The sequence below is a fragment of the Grammomys surdaster genome, unplaced genomic scaffold (assembly GCF_004785775.1).
Source record: "Grammomys surdaster isolate TR1022 unplaced genomic scaffold, NIH_TR_1.0 213, whole genome shotgun sequence".
Lineage (NCBI taxonomy): Eukaryota > Metazoa > Chordata > Mammalia > Rodentia > Muridae > Grammomys > Grammomys surdaster.
This window is the reverse complement of record NW_021604658.1, coordinates 4,520,599-4,546,030: the sequence shown is the minus strand read 5'-3', so window position 1 is coordinate 4,546,030 and position 25,432 is coordinate 4,520,599. Positions and strand designations below refer to the sequence as shown.

General features: G+C 48.9%; 1 protein-coding gene and 1 pseudogene across 1 annotated transcript; both read left to right on the top strand.

Moving 5' to 3' along the window:
• LOC114625185 overlaps nucleotides 1–639 on the top strand; it is a 928-nt pseudogene extending 289 nt beyond the window's left edge.
• A 13,682-nt stretch (nucleotides 640–14,321) lies between these two features.
• On the top strand, nucleotides 14,322–25,292 carry Epx (eosinophil peroxidase). Its single transcript, XM_028772417.1, has 13 exons — nucleotides 14,322–14,520; nucleotides 14,642–14,735; nucleotides 14,886–15,061; nucleotides 15,240–15,357; nucleotides 15,443–15,572; nucleotides 16,984–17,190; nucleotides 18,134–18,452; nucleotides 19,831–19,991; nucleotides 20,322–20,577; nucleotides 21,103–21,273; nucleotides 23,642–23,879; nucleotides 24,367–24,579; nucleotides 24,875–25,292. The coding sequence occupies exons 1-12, from the start codon at nucleotides 14,442–14,444 to the stop codon at nucleotides 24,566–24,568; spliced, it is 2,151 nt and encodes a 716-aa protein (XP_028628250.1). The 5' UTR covers nucleotides 14,322–14,441; the 3' UTR covers nucleotides 24,569–24,579; nucleotides 24,875–25,292.
• Nucleotides 25,293–25,432: the final 140 nt, after the last annotated feature.

Below are 25,432 nucleotides of genomic sequence, written 5' to 3'. Positions count from 1 at the left end.
CAGGTCTTCTTCTTCCACTTCCTGGGAGGGGCCATGGTCTTCTTCCTCTCAGTGATGGCCTATGATCGCCTTGTGGCTATCTCACGGCCTCTCCACTATGTCACCATCATGAACACCCAACACTGTGTGGTACTGGTGGTGACAGCATGGATTGTGGGATTTGTCCACTCGATTATCCAGCTGTCTCTGATGCTTCCATTGCCCTTCTGTGGCCCCAATGTCCTTGATAATTTCTACTGTGATGTCCCCCAAGTGCTGAGACTTGCCTGCACGGATACCTCCCTCCTGGAGTTCCTCATGATCTCCAACAGTGGGATGCTGGATGTCATCTGGTTCTTTCTCCTTCTGATCTCTTACTTGGTCATCCTAGTGATGCTGAGATCACACTCAGGGGAGGCGAGGAGGAAGGTGGCATCCACCTGCACCACCCACATCATTGTGGTGTCTATGATCTTCATTCCAAGCATTTACCTGTATGCCCGGCCCTTCACCCCCTTCACCATGGACAAGGCAGTGTCCATCAGCCACACGGTTATGACCCCCATGCTGAACCCCATGATCTACACACTCAGGAACCAGGAGATGCAGGCAGCATTGAGGAGACTAGGGATGCATCTGCTAGTTTGTAGAAAAGAGTGACTATGGGTAAGGTACTTTTCTGATCCTTTTTGGAAGTATACATCCTCTCTTTTCATAACTTAAGCATGTTTTCACAGCCTGTCTTTGTAAAGGATCTGTTCTGAAATCTAGTAACTGTATGGCCTGGGTCTAAACTGTTTTAGACAGATCAGCTATTTGGGCACTTGGGCCACAGCTAGTAAGTGGTGTAACTATTTTGGGTGGTTGTAGAACCTTTGGAATCTAGGATCCTGCTTTCTCACATGGGTTATTGGCACAGGCCTTGGGTACTATATCCTAGCCCCCACTTCCAGCACTCTCAGATTCTTAATGTACCAGTACATTGTAATCAGGTACCTTGTTCCCACCCCACACCCCTGCCACTGAGGAGCAGGTTGCTCCATCCACCACGCCTTCCTCACGATGATACATTATTTCCTGAAACTGTGAGCCAATACAGCCCTTTTCTCCCTTAAGTTGCTTCAGTCCCAGGGACTCAGTAACTCCGCTCTTTAGGAAAAACGGAAGTGTTTTCTTGTGGTTAAAGTTTGTGAAAAGTATTCTAAGCCTCCCACAGTGACTGGAAATGTTTGCTTGTCCATGAACAGCCATAGCCTCTTTGTCCTTCCTCTGATAGATGGAAACTTCTCTTTTGTGATGGTGGCATCTGCCCCAGAAGGCTATTTCTGTGTGTCACCTCTCTCCTAGACTCTTTTTGTTGTTCTGAGTCCATAGCATGGGGCAGAGCATGGTTTGTCCTCCCAGTCCTGTATAGGAGCTCTGATCTTTCACATCACACTGCTGACCACAGATCTCCTACCTCAACTCTCAGGTTTTTGCTTCAACAAACTGACTTAACCAATGATCTCGACAATGTTACACATCTGTCAAGATCTAAACAGGGTGCAAGTGGATGCTGTGGAGGACATAGAATGTGGGAAGAGTTATTGCTTATCACTCTTGATACAGACACCTTTCTTCTGTCAGCTGGATTGTACATTGAAGTGGCCAGAAATCCTCTGTGATGTGAGAGAGACACACAATGTGTGTTTGTGTGTGTGTATGTGTGTGTGTTGAGGAGAGGCAGTGAGGATGGCTGTCCACCACACCCAAGGTGTGAAATCCATAATCAACGGGTTGGTAAGAGTCTGGCTGCTGGCTGCTGTCCCCCCTTCACCCCTATTTTCAGAGGCAACAGTTTCTTGCAAATTGTGATCTGAATACCTATTAATTTAGTCAATAATTCATTTTCTCTGTCATTCACTTTTATACATTTGTATAAAAGTCTTGATGCCGTGTTTTGATTTGTAGAATATGCTGTGTAGTATTTTGTTGATCTCTTTCTAGCTCATCTTCTGTCTCCATCCCATTTCCTTCATCAATTGCTGTAAGTTCAGTCTTTACAGACACCTAGGGCTATTCCTTTCTCAATTCACTGGTGTGTTTTCCTCTGCTACACATTGTTTCTCTCTTTCCTCTGTATCAAATGTGAAAGGGTGTCAGGTCAAAGACAGTATAGTTATGGTTTGCAAGGGAGGCTGTATAACAGACAAGTCCAAATTAAGGGGTTTTGTTGTTGTTGTTGTTGTTGTTGTTGTTGGTTCTTTTTGTAAATATATGAGCTAGGGAGAAAGTTCAGTCTATTGAAGACCTGAGTTCAACCCTAGAACCCATGTAAAAAAAGCCTGGTATGGTTGCATGTATCTATAATCCTGATGATGGAGAGGCAGAGGCAGGAGGACCTCTGAGCCTTGCTGGCTGGCCAGTCTAGCCAAATTGTTAAGCTCTAGGTTTGATGAGAGACTTGTCTTAAAAAATAATGTGAAGAGAGATTAAGGAAGTCCCAACATTGAATTCTGGCCTCCTTATGCACACACATACATGTCTATTAGCATACATACATGGGAACAGGTACAAACATGTCCACAGACACATGCCACAAAAATTAACAAGGACAGAAGGATCGCCTAGATGTAAGAAAGTCTCCCTTGGGAGCAAGAAGCCATAAGGAATGAGTCCCTCCCTTTCTCATGTCACCTTCTCTTGCCTGTGTAACTGTCCACGTAAGGGCAAAAACGGGGAGCATTGTTCCAAACCAAGACTTGACTTTTACTTTTATAGCTGCCTATCTCAGTCTACCAGACTTCTAATTACATCTTATGAGGATGATTTAATTAGGTAGGTGTCTTAGTTAGGGTGACTACTGCTTTGATGAAACACCATGCCCAAAACAACTTGAGGAGGACAAGGTTTATTGGGGTTACACATCCATATCTCTGGTCCATCACTGAAGGAAGTCAGGACAGAGACTTAAACAGGACAGTAACTGGAGCTAATGCAGAGACCATGGTGGGGTGCTGCTTACTGACTTGATCCCCATAGCTTGCTCAACCTGCTTACTTATAGAGAACCCAAGACCACCAGCCCAGCAATGGCCCCACTCACAACAGACTGGGCTTTTCCCCATCAACTGCTAATTTAAAGAATGCCCTACAGGTTTTCCTGCAGCCCAATTGTACGGTGGCATTTTCTCAATTGAGGGTCCCTCCTCTCAAATGACTATAGCTTGTGTCACATTGAAATAAAACTATCCAGTACTGTGAAGTAGGACCACATGTCCCCAGTGGCTAGGGGGATATCCAGTGTGTCATTACACTGTCTTCCTTCAGCAAGGGTTGTGGGTGGGTGCTGTTCAAAGAGAGTGAGGATAGATGTGGGCTGATACTTTCAATATAGTCTACCACAAAAGCGAGAAGAATAGCGTCCCATAAATGGCACCATGCAATCCATTCATCTTTAGTCGTGCCTGGATGCTCATGTGTTGTACCCATTCATTGAGCAAGTGTTTATTTTGAGTGTCAGCGATGTACTCATTCGATTCTGGGTTTTTTTTTGTTTTTGTTTTTTGTTTTTGTTTTTGTTTTTTTTTACTGTGGGTTCATAGGGAAAGTTCCTGGTTCTATTTTGGCTAATGCAAGGATGAGAGACCATTCTACCCTTGGTCAGGAGCCTCAGGAACCAAAGTACCCCGAAGGGGATACTTGGGGTGGTATTTATGGCAGAATACCCAGTAGGCACCCAGAGCAAGAGTTGAGGGAGCTTGGGAAGAAGATAGAAACAAATGGGGGAGATCCTATTAATACTGCCCGCCCTGAAAGCAGCAAGAGGAATATCCCTTGAGTGGCACCATCCAATGGCACCACCATGAGAGAGGAGGACACTGGGGCAGTCAAAGACAATGACTCCTGCCCTGGGTGTGCTCCTAACAGACACAGGGCACAACATAGGCAGGGCAGGATGTCCTGTGCAAGTCACAGGGGAGTCATTTTCTCTGGAGAATTTATAGGCAACAATAAAACTATGAAATGCTTCCTTATCACCACACCCTGGCAATCCTCAATCACGTCAGATAAAATAGTCCCTGAGTAATGATGTACGCACCCACTTTGTCGCTTCAAAACTTGCTCTGTCTGTCTATCTGTCTGTCTTTCTCTCTCTCTGCTACTTGTATTATGGTTATGAACATTGCCGCCCCCCACCCCCCACAGCCTGGCTCAAGTATTCAAGGCTTGGTAGCACTTTTTATTTGGTAGATTCTGTCTATCTTAAGAGGGTGAGCCTAAATGTAGGAAGAAGGTCCATGTGGATGTGCCTTTGACAGTTCTACCTCATGTGTAGTCCATTCCTCCCTGCCTGGCAGCCACCAGGCCTAAAGAACCTCTCCCAGCCTACACTCTCACTGTCATGTTGATCTGCCTCGTCATGGACCCAGAATCAGCGGAGCCAAGGACTAGACACAGAAATCCCTAAGACCTGGGTTACTCTAAGTCCCTCCTCCTTGAAATAGTGTTTCTCAACTATTAGGTCACTGTGTGTATGTGTGTGTTTGTATATGTGTGTTGTGGGTGTATGTGTATGCATGTGTGTGTATGTGCATGTGTGTGCATGTATGTGTCTGCATACATGTGTGTTCATACATGTATATGTCTGTATATGTGTGTATGCACATACATGTGTGTATGGATGTGTATGGATGTGTTTATGTGTGTGAATGCATGTGTGTGTGGTGTGTTTGCATGTGTGTGCATGCATGTGTGTTCACACATGTGTATGTGTGTTCACGCATGTGTGTGCGTGTGTGTGTATCAGGGTGGTCTACTACAGAGTATGTGTAATGCATGATACTAAGAGAACTGAGAAAGTCAGAAGAGAAATCAGAATTGGTGGTCCAGGTGTCTCAGGGTATGTATGGGGACGTCTGCTCTCATTTGGCTTCCTCTGTCTTTGCCGCATCCTCTGCCTGTGTTGGTATAGCAAGATGGAAAAAGGAAAATGGTACATCCCTCTGTCTGTCTGACAAAGAAGCTCTGAAGGCCAGGAGGTGGCTGCAGCATGACTCTTCTCTGGATTCTTAAGATGATATGATTTTACACGGAGCTGGGACACTCAGCCTACAGTTTATCTCTGAAAGGTTGTGGGGTGACTTTATGTATCAGGTTAGACACCACTCCATGCCTCTCAGCAGAAATTAAACACGTTAAAATTTGATTTTGTCACTCAGTGTGGTGGTGGGACACGTTTGAAGGCTTCATGGAAATCAGACAAAGGTTCCCCTTTACAGGACTGATGTAACTCCGAGAAACCAGAGTGCCACCTGGAGAGCAAACGCAGGCTGGTTTGCAATCCCCACATCCTCTCCCGATTAAACTGTCGATTTACACTCTGGCCCTGACACTCATGATTTTATGTGTTTTGAATTACTAAAATGAAAAGATGTACCACTGTGGGCCTTTTCTTATAGAGGAACTGTGTTGGTTATATGTGTACACTGACATGTATGAGTGTGCATGTGTGTGTGGGGGGGTGCATTCTGTGGAGGCCAGATGTCAACCCTGAGCATTTTTCCTCAGACACTTTTTTCTTTAAAAAAAAAAAAATGGTTTTTTTAAATGTTTAAATTGGGAATCTGTTTGTGCATGCGAGTGCAGTACCTATGAAGGCCTGTAGAGGGGCCACAAGAGCCCCTGGAGTTGGAGTTACAGGCGGTTGTAAACTGGCTGGTGTGGGGGCTAGGAGCTTCCTCACTTCTTTTTGAGACAAACCAAGTGCTTTCATTAGGATTTGGGACTTGCTGATTAGGTTCAGTGGCCATCATACCTCAGGGTTGCTTCAGCCTCTGCCTCTCCAACACAGGGGTGCTGCCTCTCCTGGATTTAAAAAAAACAAAAAACCAGCCGGGCTGTGGTGGCGCACGCCTTTAATCCCAGCACTTGGGAGGCAGAGGCAGGCGGATTTCTGAGTTCGAGGCCAGCCTGGTCTACAGAGTGAGTTCCAGGACAGCCAGGGCTATACAGAGAAACCCTGTCTCGAAAAACAAACAAACAAAAAAAAAAAAAAAAAAAAAAAAAAAAACCATGAGCTGCGGGATAGTGGCACATACTTTTAATCTCAGCACTGGAGAGACAGAGGCAGGTGAATCTCCAAGTTCCAGGCCAGCTCAGCCTGGTCTACAGAGAATTCCAGGACAGCCCAGGCTACACAGAGAAACCTTGTCTCAAACAAACAATCAGACAAATAAAAAATTTTAAAAATGTGTGTGTAACTGGGCATGGTGGGGCACATTTTTAATGCCAGCACTTGTGAGACAGAGGTAGGTAGGTAGATCTCTGTAAGTTCTATGTAGTAAGTTCTGGAACAGCCAGGGTTATGCAGAGAAATCCTTTTTTTTTTTAAAAAAAAAAAAAGAGTGCCTGCACATATATATGTGCATCATGGTGTGTCTGGTACCCACAGAGGGCATCAGAGTCTCTGGAATTAGAATTACAAGTGGCTGTGAGCTTCCTAATGTGTGCACTAGGACACTGACTTGGGCCTTCTGTGAGAGCAGCACATGTTCTTAGCTTGAGGAGCCTTCTGTCCAGACCTCAATGCCTGGTTTCTCAGGTGGTTTCTAGGGGTCGAACTTGAATCCTCCTGTTCAAACAGCAAGCTCTCCCTCACCCTATGCTGGTCTTTTATTAAACACATGTGAGCCCAGGGGAGCCGAGGATTCCCACCAACTCTTCTTCTGGGGACTTTCTTTCTCCACAAGCTGAACAGCCAGTCTACACAATCCTCACCCAGGGGTCGTCCCATCCCAGGAAGAGAATGCCTCTCCAGACCAGCTGAGGAATTAGTACTGAATCGTCCTGCTTTTTGAGGACTTGATTAGCAATTCAGAGAGGTCAATTTTTTGCTCAAAGCCACACAGGTGGATCAGGCCACGATGGAAGTGGGAGTAGTGCTAGACTTCCAAGCCAGCTCTCCAGAGCCCCAAGCTGCATTTTCAGACTTGATAAGTAAAGGTAGAGAACCCAGAGCTGTCTTTTCAGAAACACCACACACACACACACACACACACACACACACACACACACACAGGAGAGAGAGAGAGAGAGAAAGAGAAAGGGAGAGAGAGAGAGAGAGAAAGAGAGAGACAGACAGACATATAAACACACATATACAGACATACATATACACACAGACAGATACATACATAGACACAGGCACACAGACACACACAGATGCAGACACACACAAATACATATATTCAGACATACAGACACACACACAGACAGACACAGGCATATAGACACACAGAGACACATAAAAACACACACACACACACAGACACATACACAGAAACACATATAGTCACAGACATACAGACATACACACAGTCACAGACATACAGGCACACACAGAGACACACACAGAAACACACAATCAGACAGTCACACACACACACCCCCTGGCCCCTGGCACAGTGGACTGTCATTAAGGTTTAGGCAAGCTCCTTTCCCATGTACATCTCAGTGTTCTCAAAGTGACACTAGGACAAATAATCCCCTTTCCAAAGAACCCCTGGGGGCAAGGGTGGGTCTGCCAAGCCTGAGCCTTGCTGTGTCCCCTGTCTTAATGGGACTGTTGGAGCAGAGCAGATAAAGAGATCTGATCAGGCCTGTGGCCAGCATTTCCACCACGGCCAGTAGACAGTTCTTGTGAAAGTTATTTCAGAAGTTTGAGGTTTTAGACTGCCCAGGGAGGATGGGAAGGAAGGTTCTCCAGTGCTGTCGCTTAAGATTCCTGAGAAGGAGGTTGTCTTCATGGTCCAGGGCCTGGTCTGCCACAGCATCCAGTGACCCACAGCTAGTCTGGTCCAGGGAGAATAATGGCCCTTACCATAGGTACTGGGTCCTGACATGTACAAACACAAATCCATCTCCTGACCCAACAGCCATGGCAGACGAGGTCACAGCAAACACATTTGGTCCATAAATCTTATTCAGGCCTGCCAGGCACGCTTAGATACGAGGCTGCTGTGATCAAGAGCCTGTTCTATGTGGAATGTGAGGAACGTATTTAATCATTAGCACATAATGAAGTTTGGAAAGAAGCCACAAGACTAAGAACCAGAGGCCCTAAGCCTGCTGAGTCATGGAAGGATTCCCTGTGGAGGAGTGGGACCTGGGCACTCAGTGGGAGTCAGCCAGGCTGAGAAAAAGAGCCTTCAGGGCTTGCGATTTGTGTCTGGAAGAAGGTAGACTTTGCTATGAAGCTGAAAGCCAGTATGTTTAGAAAGCAGAGGAATAGGAGGTTTACCCTGCAGGTGAGGCAGGAGCCAGAGCGACCCTCCTCCCCCATGTGTCTCTTTCTTTCGGAGGAGCTGTTGGGGGTCAGAATGAGACAACAGGAGAGCCCGGATGCTGATTCTGACTCAGGGGAACAACCCCTCCATGGCCCCATAGTCTCATTGCCTAAGATGGAGGAAGGGAAGCGGACAGCCCAGGCAAGCAATTGGGGGGCTGAATGGTCAGGGCTCCATATCCTGAGCACTCCTAGAAGCCTTGTAACCCAAGAATAATAATCTCTCCCTCTCTCTCTTCCTTCTCTTCCTTCTTTTCCTCCTCTTTCCCCTCAGTGCTGGGCAGGGAGCACAGTCCTGTGTATCATCTCTGCCCTAAGTATGGTCCTCCTGAGAGGTCCTGAGTGGCCATTTCCCTTTCAGAGGAAGTGCTTGCCTGTAAGATCCCAAGCCTGTAGCCCAGTCATGCCTGGAAGGAGACTTATCTATCCCAGAAGCACATTCTGGGCTCCACTTATTGGGGGAAGAGCTCACACCAGCCTCATAAACAAGCACCCAACCCTGTGAGGTATCCCTATGGCTGCCTTCAGCATGTAGCCTCCTACTTAGTGGTCTGAGTCTGCACCCTCTCTTTTCTCTGCTGACTCAGGCTCTGTGGCCTAACTGGCCCCTGGAGAAGGAAGAGGATTGGAAAAATCCCAACTAGATCAGGGAAGGGATATGTTTTCCTTGCTAAAATGGACTTAGGAGATTAAGCAAGAAAGCTGCTCATTTACTTCTGGGACCTGGCCCAGGCCTCTGCTGGGTGCTGAATACACACCATAGAGATCAAGTATGGAGTCTCTTCTCCCACCCATCCAGAAGATGGGCCGATGGACATGGTGACATCATTCTTTCGGTAAAGTTCAATATGTGCTGAGAAACATCATTGTGAGGTGCCCTGTAGTTCCAAGAAGGGTGTCTGAGATGTGTTTTGGGGTGAGCAAGAAGTGGCCAATGGAAGGCCTCCTGGTCACTGTTGGAGTAAAATGAGTGGAGTTATTCTGGCAATAGGGTGTGCGGATGGACCTAGAAGTGGGAGGAAGGGTACATCCATTAAGGCTGGGGTGTGGTGGGTGGTGGGGAAGAATGATAGTGGAGGCTCGAGAGAAACTGCGAGCCTGAGGAGGTGTGGAAGCATCAGGGATCCTGCCGCTCAATAGATGAGTGACCAGGTCACTGTGCACCCCTAGGACCCCTGTAAACAGCCCCTTCCCCTCCCCGGGTGCTCAGAGCCCAGTGATCCCCTCCCCTCCTTCTCCATTGACAGAAAATACACGGAGGGGTTGGTTGTGGAGGGAGTAGAAAGCCTCCTGTTTTGTCGCTAACGATGGGGCAGAGAGAGCTGTTCACCCTGGCATAGAAGCTTAGGGCTTCCGAGAACTTCCAGGGAGTCATTACACAGGGTCAGGTGGCTCTTGAGGAGCACCCTGCTGTTGTTACTCTAAACAATCTCAGCAATAAAATTCTCCTCTCCAAGTACAGTTTGTGCTGCTCTGTATGCTAAGTAATTGCTGCAAATACTGTTTAACTTTAATAAACCCTGTGAGTTCAAGTTAGTGGGTTTTTTTTATTGCATAAGAACTGTGGTTAATTTAGGAAATTCCCAGTTATACAACGGCTGCCTCTGCTCTGTGCATTTACTTCAAGAGTAAGAACTAAGCCCTGTGTGTTTGCATTTGCACGGTTCATTCGGCTGGGGGTTGTAGCTCAGCTGAAAGAATGCTTGCTTAGCATGCACAAGGTCCTGCCAATCCCTGGCACCACATAAACTGGGGGTGAGAGTGGGGGTGGCATATGCCTGTAACCCCAGCACTGGGTAGGAGTGGTTAGAAGCCAAAGCTCAAGGTCATCCTCGGCTACATAGCAAGTTTGAAGCTAGCCTGGGCTACATGAAACCCTGTCTCAAACAAAACAAAAAAATAGTTGATATGAATGATAGCATGGTACTTATAAAGCTGAAAGAGATAGAATTTGATTTCCTTTTAGTTCTGTTGTTCTATATGAAGACTGGCATTTTAATATTCGAGTTTAAGATGGCATGTGAAAAGCGTATCCTTTAAAAAGATATATTTTTATTAATTTTTAATTTCTTGTATATATACACAGATCTCTGTGTAGGTATGTGCATAAGAGTGCAGGCACCCTGGGAATCCAGAGAAGGGCATTGGATCCCCTGAAGCTGGCATTATAGGCCTGTGAGCTGTTGAATGGTGGTGCTGGAAACAGAACCCGGGTCCTCTGGAAGAGCAGTACATACTCTAAACCACTGAGCCATCTCCCCAGCCTTGCAAACAGTATCTTCACGTACAGTTTACTTCACACACGAGATATTGTACCAGCTTATCTATGCCTTCAAGTTTGAGCTGCTTCTTCTCTTTAAATGCCTGTTTGTCTGTTTTGAGGATGTCCCTGCAGCTTAGCTGAGGCTGATCTCTGACTGCATCAGCCTCCCACATGCTGGGATGGCAGCAGTGTGTCGCCACACCTGTGTGGCACTGCTGACTTTCAAACTAAAGAAGAAAATGTAGTATTCAACTGTAAGTTGAACACTAAAACTGCTAATATAAGCCAGGTGTGTGTGGTAGCACACGTCTGTAATTTCAGTCCTTGGGAGGTGGAGGGAGGAGGAAGAGTTTCAAGTCAGCCTGGGCTTCATGAGGTTCTGTTTGAACACCAAAACCAACCAAACAACAACAACAGCAACAAAATCTAACAATATGTAGATATTAAAGTTAAAAAAATTAATCCATTATGCTTTTCCTTTTATATAGTTAGTATGTCTGCATGCATGTATGTATTTATTTCCAGAGTCCCATGCATGTCAGGCTGACCTCAAACCTTCTGTGCAGTTGAGGCAGACCTTGAATTCCAATCTTTCAGCTAACACATACACACACACACACACACACACACACACACACACATACACACACACATACACACATACACACATACACACACATACACACACATGCACACACACATATACACACACATGCACACACACACATATACACACACATACACACACACACACACACACACACACACCCCTCCACACATTTCTGGCCATTATTATTTGTTTCACTTAACAAGTATCATTCAGAACTATTTTAGTGGGATGAGGATGATACTGAAGGAGGCCCTAGTGTCTGACACACTTAGTTGCTGCTGGATAAAATGTAGCTACAAGGAAAATCTCCCCTATGAGACGCTGTGAAAAAGGCCCCTGGGGGAAGGCAAGAGGACCCACGGCCTTTGCCTACACTCTTCCTCTGGTCCCTTCTGATCACTTCGACTACAGAAGAAAATCAATGTCAGAGCTGATCACCATGAGCATGTGAGGACCCTGCCTGTCCGTCAGACCTGTCCCTTAGTGAAGGCCACAGTGAGTGCCTAGGCTGGAGGGCATGTCACCTTGTCCAGGGCTCCATTGCTTCATCAGGTCCCAGTGCCCCCAGCCCCAGAACTAGGAGCCAACCCCTTCAGTTTGGAGGGCTCTGTTTTAGAGATCCAGCCCTGAAGGAAGCAAAAAAGCCTTTGCATTCTTCCTTCCTGCCTCCAGGCTGAAGCCAAGGTCTCCCTGAGGGTCAGCCTGGTACAAAGGTAATGAAGAGACAACAATAACAGAATGATGAGGCTTCTCCAGTGCACTGCTGTGCTAGGCACTGTGGCAGCGTGTCAAGCGCTGTACCAGGCAGCTCAGGAAACCTCCACTGTGCTAGAGAAGGCCTTTGGGTCCAGCAGCTTGGCTCACAGGATGATGGGATTATATCAGGAGTTCTGGAGCATGTCTTTGAGCTGCTTTCAGTGGGTTCTTGGTGCTGAGTACAGGATTTAGGTCCCAGCTTGACTTGGGAGGAGGGGGTCAAATGTGGCATCCTAGAGGGAGCTGGGTAAAAGGGGGGGCATTCATCAAAGGGTGGGGATTATAAACAGAAGATTAGCATGGTTGGAGCTATGAACAGCGTCCCATAGGAGGGCAGCTGAGTGTAAGGTGAAGAGAGCACGTAGCCCCAGGGGTTAGGAGAGCCGTGTGATAGGCCATGCTTCTTCAGTCTCCTGCACGAGCTTTACCCGCTAGTTCAGACCCAAGGGCCAGCTTTAGCAACATCCCCAGAACTTGCTTTCCATAGTAAGGCTGTGTAGGGTCCCTCAGGGTCTCATCTAATCATTATACTGAGCAGTCAATAAGCCTAACTTGTTAAGATATCCAAATATAAGCAATGTAGCAGGTAGGCATGGATCTAGAGCCCAAGACTCTGTTCCTAGCTCATCCCCCAAACCCACTGCAACCCATCGCTATGACCACGCTCGACTACCTGCCTGCTGCTAAAGAACTAATGACCCCTGTAGGGGAGAGCAGACCCCGTGGGGGTATGGGGTCCCTGGAAGGAGGCATCCTAGCTCTAGCCAGGAGCATCTGGGTGGGGGGAGCTCAGCTGTGCATAGTATGGTTTAAAGTCTTTTGGGATCGCTGTTCTGGCTCATAAGTTTGGAAACTGAGGTCTAGGAGGGTGTCATCGGGAGATCTAGTAGACTCTCATCCTTCCTTGTAACGTTTTATCCCTTGGCACACAGGTTTGGACCTCTGTTGAAGACGGGAGATAAGATAGGGGAGGCCCTGTCGACGGGAGCTTGTGAAAGGGAGCTTGCTGAAGCAAAGTGGCTGTTTCAGGAGCAACTGTCAAGGCTGGTGGAAGAGGAGGGAGCACTGGTGTGGGAGGAGGGGCAGGGGAAGGCATTGTGCAGGTTGAGGTGGGGGAAGGGTTGAAGAGCCCAGGGAAGAGTCTCCTGAGGTCTAGAAGGAGCAGGGTCTAGACTGAGGAAAGAATGGACATACTGAAGGGACCAGGATAGGTTGGTTATGGGCACAGTGGCAGTGGCTTTGGAGTCCAGTCCAGAGACGAACACTAGTCATCCAGGCAGGTGAGGATGGAGTCATCAGGCTCCTCCAGAGGAGGGTCTGTCAGGAAGAAAGGCTTGGAACTGTGAAGGGACTGGGGCCAACTGAGTTGAGTTCTGCCCAAGATCTCACTGCCTGTGAAATAGCCAGATTGAGACTCAGGTCAGTCTGGCCTAGTGCAGCAAGCTCTTTTAGTCAAGCACATGGGAGCACACAGAAAACCCAACCCCAGCTGTGCATTGAGAAGAGTTCAGGGCACGCCCAGAGCCACAGTGGGCCTTTAGCTCCAGGCAGGATGCTTCCAGAGGTTTACTCCCTGTGAGTTCTACCTGTGGCCTCACCATGACCCCAGGTGTCCCCTGAAGTATTTCTCTGGCATCTTGGAGGGAGCTGATAACCCTAGGGAGATAAGGAGAGAACTGAATTATTATTATTATTATTATTATTATTATTATTATTATTATTATTATTGGGGGGCTTCTCTGTATAGCCCTGGCTATCCTGGAACTCACTCGGTAGACCAGACTGGCCTCAAACCTGCCTCTGCCTCCCAAGTGCTGGGATTAAAGGCGTGCGCCACCAGGGCCCGGCAAGAAACTGAATTACTGACGATTCACTCCTCTACAAACATTTAATGAATGGCTACTGAATGGAGCCTTGTGCTGAGTATTAGGGATATGGTAGTGAGTCCAGACCCCATTTCTGCCCTGATAGGGGGAGGGGGGCCCTTCCAAACATCCACACAAACTCCTGTTTTAGGGATGTGAAAGTGAGATCTGGAAATGACGAGTGACAATTAGAAATGGGGCCAAGCTCTCTCTCCCTGTCAGTACCGAGGTCATTCATCACTCACTGGGTGATGCCCACACCCCCAGCACTGCTTCGAATTGTGGGGGGGAAATGCATCATGGGCCCAAGACTGGAGGTGGGTATGGTAGCAAGCAATGGTGGTGAGGGGAGCTCCTATTCTAGTGCGTTAGTAAAGTAGGATGGGAGTGTTTCAATCTCATGGCTCCCCCTGAAAACCAGACCGAGGTTCCAGGGCTCCGCCTCAGAGGCTGGGCTTCTGGCGGCAAAGTCCCGCCCCCTCTGCCCCAGGATGGGATATAAAATCTCTTAGCCCCTTCTATTGAAGAGTAAGCAGAAAGAAACTGGCTCAGGGCCTCTAGGAGAGAGAGGAACTGGACACTCACCTCCGTGGCGTCCGTGGGTATTGCTCGCCTGCTCAGCTGTAGCGGGGATTCTGCTTGCATGATGCAGCAGCTGCTGGCCCTGGTAGGGGCCTTAGCCACATTCATCCTCACCCAACACGCTGAGGGTACCGCCCCAGGTAGGAGACTCTTAGGTACCAAGGCAGAAGATTGGTCTAAAGCAAGGATGTGGAGGGGAAACACTTGGATGTAGGAAGTCTGTGGTTCCCTTGGATACTGAGCCTCCATCCTTTTGAACAGCTTCCCCCAGTCCAGTGGAGAATTCAGTCCTTCGAGACTGTGTAGCGGAGGCGAAGCTGCTGGTGGACACAGCCTACAATCGGACACAGGAGAGGTGAGACTGGGAAGGTCAGCGAGGGAGGACGGGCTCTTGGTGAAATCATCTTACCCAACCCGAACCCCGAGCACTATGGGTCTCCCTGCTGGACTGAGGATCTATGGTAGCCTGCACCCTCCTCCAACTTTCTCCTCCTCTTTGGGACAGCATTACGCAGCGTCTTCGCAGTGGCTCGGCTAGCCCCATGGACCTCCTGGCCTACTTCAAACAGCCAGTAGCAGCCACCAGAAGAGTTGTTCAGGCTGCTGATTATATGCATGTGGCCTTAGGGCTGCTAGAAGAGAAGCATCAGCCACAGGGATCCAGACCCTTCAATGTCACTGGTAATCTGATCCCCGCTGAGCCCCTAAAGCCTGCCCAGTCCTGGGATTGAAGGAAAGTCAGATGTAGGAGGTGGGGTGAGAAGCCTAGGAGATGTTAGAGATGATAAAGGGGTAGAATTGAACAGCCCAGGTAAGAGATTGGACTCTGGACTCAGAACCCTGCCTCCCTCCTCCCCAGATGTGCTCACAGAATCTCAGCTGCGCCTGCTGGCCCAGGCCAGTGGCTGTGTTCTCCAAGACCAGGTTGAGAGGTGCAGCAACAAGTACCGAACTATAACAGGGAGATGCAACAACAAGTGAGTGTCAGGGGCCCTGCCTCTGCCCTCTACCCCCTCTCTCAGGCCCTGCACCCAACTAATACCCACCTATTCGTTACCCCAGGAAGAATCCCTGGCTGGGAGCCTCCAACCAGGCCCTGGCCCGCTGGCTGCCAGCTGAGTATGAAGACCACAGGTCTCTCCCCTTCGGCTGGACCCGTGGCAAGAGGCGTAATGGCTTCCTCCTTCCTCTCGTGAGTCAGAGTGAAGGGTCTGGAAAATGCTTGCTCTCTTTTAAATACAGAAGGTAAAACCAGCCCTGAGTTGTTACAGGCAAGGCTCAGGTCTGGGCTCTCCGACCACTGATCGGCTAAGAGACTATGGGTAAAGAATATACTTACCTTCTGAGCCCAATTTCTTCACCCGTGAATAGAAAAGCCTAGAGCTTGTGTGAATGAAAGAGAAGCCCTTGGCATAAACAGCCATACAGACCATGGTCCCTTAAAGCTACCTACTATGGAATAGAGTTGCTTTTTTGTTCTCATGAGAGGACAGGTGTCAAAGCATCTCTCCTCCTCTCTCTATTTTCCTCCTTCCTCTCCCTTCCTCTCTCTCCCCGCTCACCCCATGTATGTGTGTATGTGCCTGTGCACATGTGTGTCATGTGTGTGCACAGGCATACACAGGCATGTGGAGGCCAGAAGAAAATGCTGGGTATCTCCCTTTGCTGCTTGCCACCATCATATTTTTTGATACAAGGTCTCTCACCCATCCTGAAGTTTGCTGTTTCATGGAAGCTGCCTGGCCAGTGAGCTCCTGGGACTGGCTTGTCTCTGCCCTCAATGCATGGGCTTCAGGCACACGTAGCAATTCTTGGCTTCTGTAGCAAGTATTCTTACCCGCTAAATTATCCTCCAGTCCCTCTGTTTTATATTTTGAGTCTATAGTCTAGACTGGTCCAAACTTAGGATGCCACCCAGGCTGACCTCAGCCTCACAGCAATCTTCCTGCCTCCGTTTCCCAGGGCTGGGATTATAGACGTGAGACTCCACGCTCAGGTCAAAGTATCTCGCTAAATATAAAGAGCCTGTGCATCCATGATTTGTAATCTCACAATTATCAACTTACTTTTGATATGTTAACGTAACACTCCCTACCTGCCTTAATATTAACGTTAAATTTTATCCTACTGACCCTTCCAACTGTCTATCCAGATCTCTGCCTGTCACCTTGAAATCAATCCCGTTTCTGAAGATCACCAGTTCTATAATCAATCTGTCTACATGTTGATATGTTTCTCTTTCTGGAACAGCTGGTGGGGGGAGTCTGCGATCTGGACCAGCGTCCTCACTCTTGTTGGTATATGATCTTTCTGTGTAGTTCAGATTGGCATGTAACTCAATATTTAACAGACTGGCCCTGAATTTACAATCCTCCTGCCTCAACCTCCCAAATCCTGGGATTATAGGCATATGCCACCAGAAACCTCAGGCCAAGCTGGTAGACCATCTGGGCTGCATCTCTAAGAACAGAGGAGTCGGGAGGAGGGAGTGGATGGGAGACCGAGAGCTCTGGCAGGAACTGGCACTCCCTGAGTGCAGGTTGGTCTTAGCACCTGGCCCTGACCGAGAGCCTAGACCCATGCCGACTGTACTTCCCCACCAGGTCCGGGATGTCTCCAATCGGATTGTGCGCTTCCCCAGGAAGAAGCTGACCTCAGACCAGGGCCGGGCCCTCATGTTCATGCAGTGGGGCCAGTTTATCGACCATGACTTGGACTTCTCCCCAGAGTCCCCAGCCAGAGTGGCCTTTAACATGAGCGTGGACTGTGAGAAGACCTGTGCCCAGCTGCCTCCCTGCTTCCCCATCAAGGTCCCTCAGACAACCTTCTAGGGGTAGCTCCCAGCCCAGAAAGAGGGGTTCCAGAGAGTCTGGGAGAAATAAGCCCCGTTCAGAGATCACAGAAGCCCCGTTCAGTGCATGTTGGAGGGGTGGGGGATGGGTGGGCTCTATTGGGGTTTCATGGAGGATATATGTGGCAGGCCTTCCTTGACTCATTGGACTGACTCCAGCAGAGCAGTCTTCTGGGCCCTACTTTTAGAAACTATTAGAAACTCTTCATGGGTTGGTGCAGTCCAAGAACCCTGCAATTCTTGCCAACTCTCGGTTTTGGGCTGTTAGCAGGGTTTTCCTCCAAGCAAGGGTACTACTGTAGGGCACTAGGTCAGAAAATACAGAATTCAGGAAGTTGATTCGCTTTGGGGAAGAGAGGGGCACAAGCATATCCCCAGATTCAAACACACACATTCACATACACATACACAGGCAAACATATTCACACACACATTCACGCACACTCAAACACATTCACTTACAGGTTTGCTTCCTTGCAGTGGGAAGGGAGGCACTCAGAAGGGACTATGTATTACCAACCCCCTTTCCTGCTGCCTTGGTGCAGGGGTGCCTCTACTGTGGAGCCTTCCAGGTCTTCATAGCACGGTATTAGCATCTGGATTGTATAGCGGGCACAGCAAATGCTGCCTTCACTCAGCGTGGCTTAACTGCTTGTACAACAGCTTGTCTCTCAGAGGCTCAGTCTCTCCTCCAGTTAGATGAAACTCTTCATTATTTTAGAAGCTTCATCAAGGGTAGGGGGTTCATTTCAGGGGTAGAGCACTTCCCTAGCAGGCACAAAGTCCCAGGTTCAGGTCTGGGTGAGTCTTGGAGGGCTTCCTGCAGTAGGGAAGTTTTGAGCAATGTCATCGGGAGCCTGCTATGGGAGGGCCCCAGAGTCACTGAGAGCTCTTCACCCTAGATACCACCCAATGACCCCCGCATCAAGAACCAGAGAGACTGCATCCCTTTCTTCCGCTCCGCCCCAGCGTGCCCCCAAAACAAGAACGAAGTCCGCAACCAGATTAATGCGCTTACATCCTTCGTGGACGCCAGCATGGTGTATGGCAGCGAGGTGTCCCTTGCCCTGCGGCTCCGAAATCGGACCAACTACCTGGGGTTGCTGGCCACTAACCAGCAATTCCAGGACAATGGCCGAGTCCTACTGCCGTTTGACAACCTGCATGAGGACCCCTGTCTCCTGACTAACCGCTCTGCACGCATCCCCTGCTTTCTGGCAGGTCAGTCTTCAGGGGAGTCTTCCCGGGATGGAGGGGCATGGTGGAGTGTGGTGAGGAGACATTAGTGATGATCTCAGGGGACCCACAGGATGGAGACCCTCAGCATGGGGGCATATCTTAGGTACAGATCTGTGCAGTCATTGGGAAGCTTAGTACACAGGAAGTGCCTATCCCTTGGCTGTGGTCAGGTGTCCCTGCTTCATTGTCTCCAGTGACAAGGCTCTCATTACCTAATTGTCACTCCAGCCAACTATAGGGGTGGTCCCCATTAAGTTTCATCCAGCATCTGCCCATTGCTCCTAGTCATGGTCCTGGGACCCAAGAGAAGACGTTGACTCTTCTGAGGCAGAAAGGGACTGGCTCTTCAGTTACCTGAACGCCATTTTTCTTTAGGCTGGTGTCTGTGCACGCGCACGCACTTACACATGCACATGTGAGTGTGTTTTGTACCTCCCTTCTTGTTACACAGTTCTGCATTTGTGCGGTCCCTCCCTCCCGCTATTTAGTTTGTACGCTATTTATAGTCCTTACCCCAGCCTTCCTGTGTGGTTATGATAATGACCGTAATCACTTCTGGGCCATCCCTGAACCTCACAGCAGCCCTGAAAGGTGAGAAGTAGCATCCTCTATTTACAGATGTGAGGCTGAGGCTGAGGAAAGGTGAGTGTGCTTAAGAGAGCAGCGCTCTGAGGGCAGAGCCTATACTGGGATGAAGTCACCGTAGCTCCTGGGTCTCTGCTCCGTCCATTCTGCCTCACTGCTTAACTAAAACTCACTCTCTAAGGATTACATGACTGTATGTTCTGGGGGAGCAGCATGTACCTTCACCAGAGGTCTCCAGAAACTTGGTCTAAACAAGACTGTGTGTGGGGGGGTGAACTTGCTGTCCTTGCCTGCCTTTTGGAGAGGTCTGGGTACAGAAATGGGCCCTGCCCAATGTGCCTGCCCCTCTTGATCCCTGGGAAGAGCAGTGGGATATCAAATTCAAATATGAGAACCGGAAGAGTCCTTGGTGGAGAGACAGATGCAGACAGGGGCATGTAGTCTCCAGGCCATGGCTCCTAGGGTCGTCTCCGCACAGGGTGTGGTCTGAGCTGCGGATCTGATCTTCCTGTAGAAGAGAATTACCAGGCAAAAAGAGCAGTATCTGGCCTGTGTGCCGCACTTGGTTCTAGCCTGGCCTAGCCACTTAGGGACCCAGGAGCTTGCTGTGCTCTCTGTCCTGGGGAGGAAGGTGACTGTTGATAGGAGCCGCATGAGATAGCAAAGATGGAAGCATAGCTCAGGAAGTTTGCCTCACCTGGTCTCTGAGTCCCAGACCTCAGTCTTCCCTTACCAAAAGAGTCTCTTATAATCTTGAACTTGGGGGGTTTTCAAGGTGATACTCGGTCAAGTGAAACCCCCAAACTGGCAGCCTTGCACACACTGTTTGTGAGAGAACACAATCGCCTAGCCACTGAGCTGAAGCGCCTGAATCCCCACTGGAGTGGAGACAAGCTATACAATGAAGCCCGGAAGATTGTGGGCGCCATGGTCCAGGTAGGCGGCCCAGAGACCAGCATGAATCTGAGGGGGTGGCTCCCAGCCTTCCAGAATGTGGTTTTGAGGCTGTACCCTAAGGCTGCTAAGTCTGGATGCTTGGGGTGCATCTCTACCCCTGGTTCCAACATTGACTGGGACCCCATCCATGGCATTTCTTTGGATTTCAGTATCTCATCCTCCAATGGGAAGATTAATGCTGCCATACTTAACACAATGACAATAATCACTAGTGTGCCCGAGAAGCCTTCTGAACAGCAGAAATCTGTGCAGAGAAAAGGGAGGGCTGCTGGCTCTCAGATGTCACTCCTCCCGTTCCATTTCTTCCAGATCATCACCTACCGAGATTTCCTGCCTCTGGTTCTGGGCAAGGCCCGGATCAGAAGAACCTTGGGTCCCTACAGAGGTTACTGCTCCAATGTGGACCCCCGTGTAGCCAATGTTTTCACTCTGGCCTTCCGCTTCGGCCACACCATGCTGCAGCCCTTCATGTTCCGCTTGGACAGCCAGTATCGGGCCTCAGCACCCAACTCCCACGTTCCACTGAGCTCTGCATTCTTTGCCAGCTGGCGTATTGTACATGAAGGTGACTGGGTTTCCCAAAGGCAAAACGGGGAGGGTCCAAGCACCCCTTCCCGGTGGGCTGTTGTCTGCTGGTCCAGCCTCTGCTAATGCCTCCTCAGGATAGTGGAAAGATGGCAGCCATCAATGAGTCTCTCATGCCCTAAGGGAGGAGTCCCCCTCTTTCCTGTCTCACTCTGAGAATTAAACCCAGGCCTTGTGCATGCTAGGCAAGTGATTTACCATTAAGCTATTTCCCTTCCCCTTTTACTTCTTAAATTTTATATAAGGGCTTTCCTAAAAGTAGCCCAGGCTGGCCTTGGACTTGTGATTGTTCTGCCTCAGCCTCCTGAATAGCTAGGATTATCATATCTGTATCATCTAAATCACCAGGCCTGATAATGGAGGTTTCCTAAGCAGGGGGCGGGGCAGACTGATGTCAGAGTGGTATATCATGGGGCTGCAAGGAGTCCCACTTGCTGGCTTGGCATCATGAGATGACCTCAGGAGCTCCTAAGAGGCTGGCCAACTCTCGTTTTTGTGAAACCAGGTGGCATCGACCCTATCCTCCGAGGTCTCATGGCCACCCCCGCTAAGCTGAACCGCCAAGACTCCATGCTGGTGGACGAGCTCCGGGACAAGCTGTTTCAGCAAGTGAGAAGGATCGGGCTGGATTTGGCAGCTCTGAACATGCAGCGCAGCCGGGACCACGGGCTTCCAGGTGATGGGGCACCTCACACAGGGCCGGTTTTGGGGAGTTCAGAGCAGACCTGGACCCTCCCTTCTGACAGGAACAAGATAGTAGCATAGAGCAGGCAAGACGCATGTTGATGCAGCAAAGCACCTCCATCCCCACCCCACGGCCCCTTGCTTGCTGACTCCTCAGGTCATCTCTACCTGCTACAGGGGCCCCAGCTTTAGGTTCACCCCAGGACTAGGTCAGGGGACAAGGAGGTGAAGAGGTCAGAACTTTCGAAGCAGAGAACAGCAATAGACTTATGGGCATGGATGACCTGTCCTGTTCCCCACCTCACTGGCAACTTCAGAGAAGGCTATAAAGTTTCTAGGACCAAAGAGATTGCAGGGCCCTCTGACCTGAGGGTGGAAGGCAAGGAACAAGAGAGACAGGGAACACGTAGATTAGGATTAAGGCCCCATGGGCTGTTTGGTGAGGACACTGTCGCTGTGTGAAGAGAACAGATGCTCCTGTTTCATTTCCTTGTTCCAACGACTTTCAGCAGCAGTGGGTCCAGTCATCATATAGATGGGGGGAAAGTCAGAGACGGCTAGTGACCTACTCAAAGTCACAAAAATATGAAGTAAAAATCTGACTTCAAAATGTCTTCATTCTTCCTGTTGTTTGACTCCACCATAAAGAGGCTTCAGGCCTGGTTGGCCTTTCTTCCTTCCAACTCCAACCTTCCTCTCTAGATAGAACCTGAAGCCCCACGTGTCCTGGCTGATCCTCACTTGTGTGTAAAGGAGTCAGGGACTTCCTACTGCCTGCTCTGCTCATGACGGCAATGGACAGGCACACACCAGGCACCGAGACATCAGGGCTGCTTTCCCTTCCTACCTCCTCTCCCCCGTTTCCATGTACATGTCTGTGGGGATCACATGGAAGCTAGAGGCCACTCTCAGGTGTTATTCCTCAGCTGCCCTCTACCAGTATGTATGTATGTATGTATGTATGTATGTATGTATGTATGTATGTATTTTATTTATTAGTTTCTTTTTTTTTTTTTTTCAAGACACAGTCTCTGTATAGCTCTGGCTGCCCTGGAATTAACTCTGTAGACCAGGCTAGCCTCAAACTCAGAGATCCACCTCCCTCAGCCCCTCTCCCCTGCCGAGTGTTGGGATTAAAGGTGTGGGACACCACCACTCATTTCTACCTTGTATTTTTGAGGCAGGGTCTCTCACTGACCTGGAGGCCACCACGCAGGCTGAGCATGTGGTCAGTGAAGCCCAAAACTGCTTACCGCTGTCTCTCCAGCATTAGGATTTTAATATAATAATATATATTAATAATATATATTAAACCTGAGTCCTGGAGATCCAATTCAGGAGGTTCCTCACGCTTGTATGGCAAGAAGAATCATTTCCCTGGCAGTCTTAAACTTGATGCTGCTTACAGCTAAGGAGCTGTTGGCGCCCCCTGCTGGAAGGCTGGCATTGCTACCCACTCAAATTGCCACTTTGTAACTTTCTAGTCTCCTCTAGCCCCTTCCCCAGCCAACAGCAAATCTAGAATTGTACTGCCTGCTTTGAACTCTACTTAGTAGACCTTGAATAGCCGAAGACGGGATAGACTTAAGTATACACACTGCAGGGTACTTCATGAAGGTACTGTGACGTCTTGAGAGGTACACAACGCTTAGTGATAAGAAAACATAGTATTGTTTCCTTAGTTGCCTGCAACACAGTGCTTGAAATTGTTGTTTGTTTTCTCATTTAGTCATTCCTTCACATATTCTTCAAACCTGATTTTTAAGAATGTTCCAAGTAGTGTGCCAATAAAATGTGTATGAACCCGATAATAATATTAAATGTCAAATCTGCGGGGCTCAGAGTTAGTAAACGGTTTGCTTGCCTTGCAAGTATGAGGATGTGAGTTCATTCCCCATTTTTTTGAAAAAAAAAATGCCAGGCTTAGGTAGCATATTTTTATAATTCAGTGCTTGGGAGGGAGAAACAGGCAGAAGCCCGGGGTTCTCTGGCTGGCCAGCCTAGCTTACTTGATGAGTTCTAGGCAAGTTAAAAAAAAAAAGACAGTGTCTAACAAATGACACCTAATGTTGACCTTTGACCTCTGTATGCATGCACACCTCCACTATATGTAAACACAGACACCACATCAAAACTGCATCTGTGGGCTTCGTACATCAGGACACACTTCTCAGCCCAACACACACAAAACAAGACTGTCCACCTAACAGTCTAGAGAGGGCAGTGATCTATTGTTCAGACCTCAGGGATCTTCTGGTTCCATCCAGTACTGACCATAGAATGTACTCTGGAGGGTCTGTGAGGAGCAGCAGAAGCTGGTGAGAAACTGACAGCATTGCTCTGACTGGGCTCCCCTGCAGGATACAATGCCTGGAGATGCTTCTGTGGGCTTTCCCAGCCCCGAAACTTGGCCCAGCTTAGTCGGGTGCTAAAAAATCGGGATTTGGCAAGGAAGTTTCTGAGCCTGTACAAGACTCCCGACAACATTGACATCTGGGTCGGAGCCATCGCGGAGCCTCTTCTGCCAGGGGCCCGGGTGGGGCCTCTTCTGGCTTGTCTTTTTGAGAACCAGTTCAGAAGAGCCAGAGATGGAGACAGGTAAGTGACCAGGGTCTAAAATAACTCCCAGAAGGATACAGCACTGTAAGGCTGGACAATGGAGAAAGCGCCTTTTAAAGCTTCATGGCTCCCAAGGTCACGTGACCCGAGGCCAAGAGGTTTCCCTGTGCAAAGTGGGTCTGAGGGAAAGAAATGCTGCCCCAGGCAAGATCAGAACCTCCATAGGCTAGAACAGCAACTCGCCAACCTTATTGTTCTATGCTAGCGGACCCAGGAGATGTGGGCAGAAAGAGCTAAATCTGACTTCCCTCTAGTGAGCTTGTGGCTTAAGACCTGACTCCTTATTTGGATGTGGCATATGCTTGAGTTCAGGTCCATCCCTGGAGCCTAGATTGTTGTTATACTCACTTCTGGGCAGTAGGATGACAGAAAGAGGACCAAAGAGAGTGTGTGAGTGTCAGGCACAAGCGAGGTGCTCTCTGAGCAGTAGCTCTCCAACCTTCTCACACTTCTCTTTGACCGACAGGTTCTGGTGGCAGAAATGGGGAGTTTTCACCAGAAGACAACGAAAAGCTCTGAGGCGAATTTCTTTATCTCGGATTATATGCGACAATACTGGCATCACCACAGTTTCGAGGGACATCTTTAGGGCTAACATCTACCCACAGGGTTTTGTGAGCTGTAACCGTATTCCCAAGTTGAACCTGTCAGCCTGGCGAGGCAAATGAGGCTTCTGCAGGTAAGGGGAGATCTGGAATGGGCCAGGCCCTAGCATCTCTCCTTGGAGTAAGACATCCCATCCACTAAGTAGCGACAATATAGTTTGTCGCTAGGAACACAGTGCTCTTCCATAGTGGCTTCCAAGAATGCTAGCTTCTGGGCTGATAGTCAGTTCTAGGGTCTAGGACTTGGTGGGGTGAGGAGAGGGACAATCAGAAGTATTTAACTGACCTCAGTTTTGTCACGGATGTCCTAAAATAGCTCTTTGGATAGCCAACAAATTCCTCATCCATTTCTTTCTGCTATTCCCACAGGATTCTATGCCAAGACCTCAAGTCTTGGAGATGAGGCTAACTGGGAGATCACGAGGCTGCTCTTGGCCCTGCAAACCACCGTTTCCTGCTGGAGCTTTTGCTGGTTATACTCAGAGATGGCTTTATTGGTTTAGCGTGTCTAAGGGTGCTATGGCAACAGGCCCACTTACCTTGGGAACCTCTTAAGATATCAGGCTACAAATCAGCATCGGGTATAAGAGCCCATGAGTCAAGCCATGAGGCTTTGAGGTCCCAGCGAGACACTGTGGGAGAGCTTCCAGCACTTTCTTTTGCTCCTGTCTCCCAGCATGACTGGAAGACCACACAGTCCTGCCTCTTAGCCATCCCAGCATCATCCTCGGGGCCTGCAGGAACAGCAGCACTCTCTACGTCTACCAATAAAACAATGCAAGCAGGGCCTGCTGTCTCTCTGTTGGGGTAGGGAGAGGGTGGCCTCGGCTCTAAGCTTTGCCCCACATAGTAAGGACGAGGGCTGCTAAAATGTAGCCTGGGGCTCGCCACATGGTCTCTTCTGGAGTTTTAATTAAGATACACTGT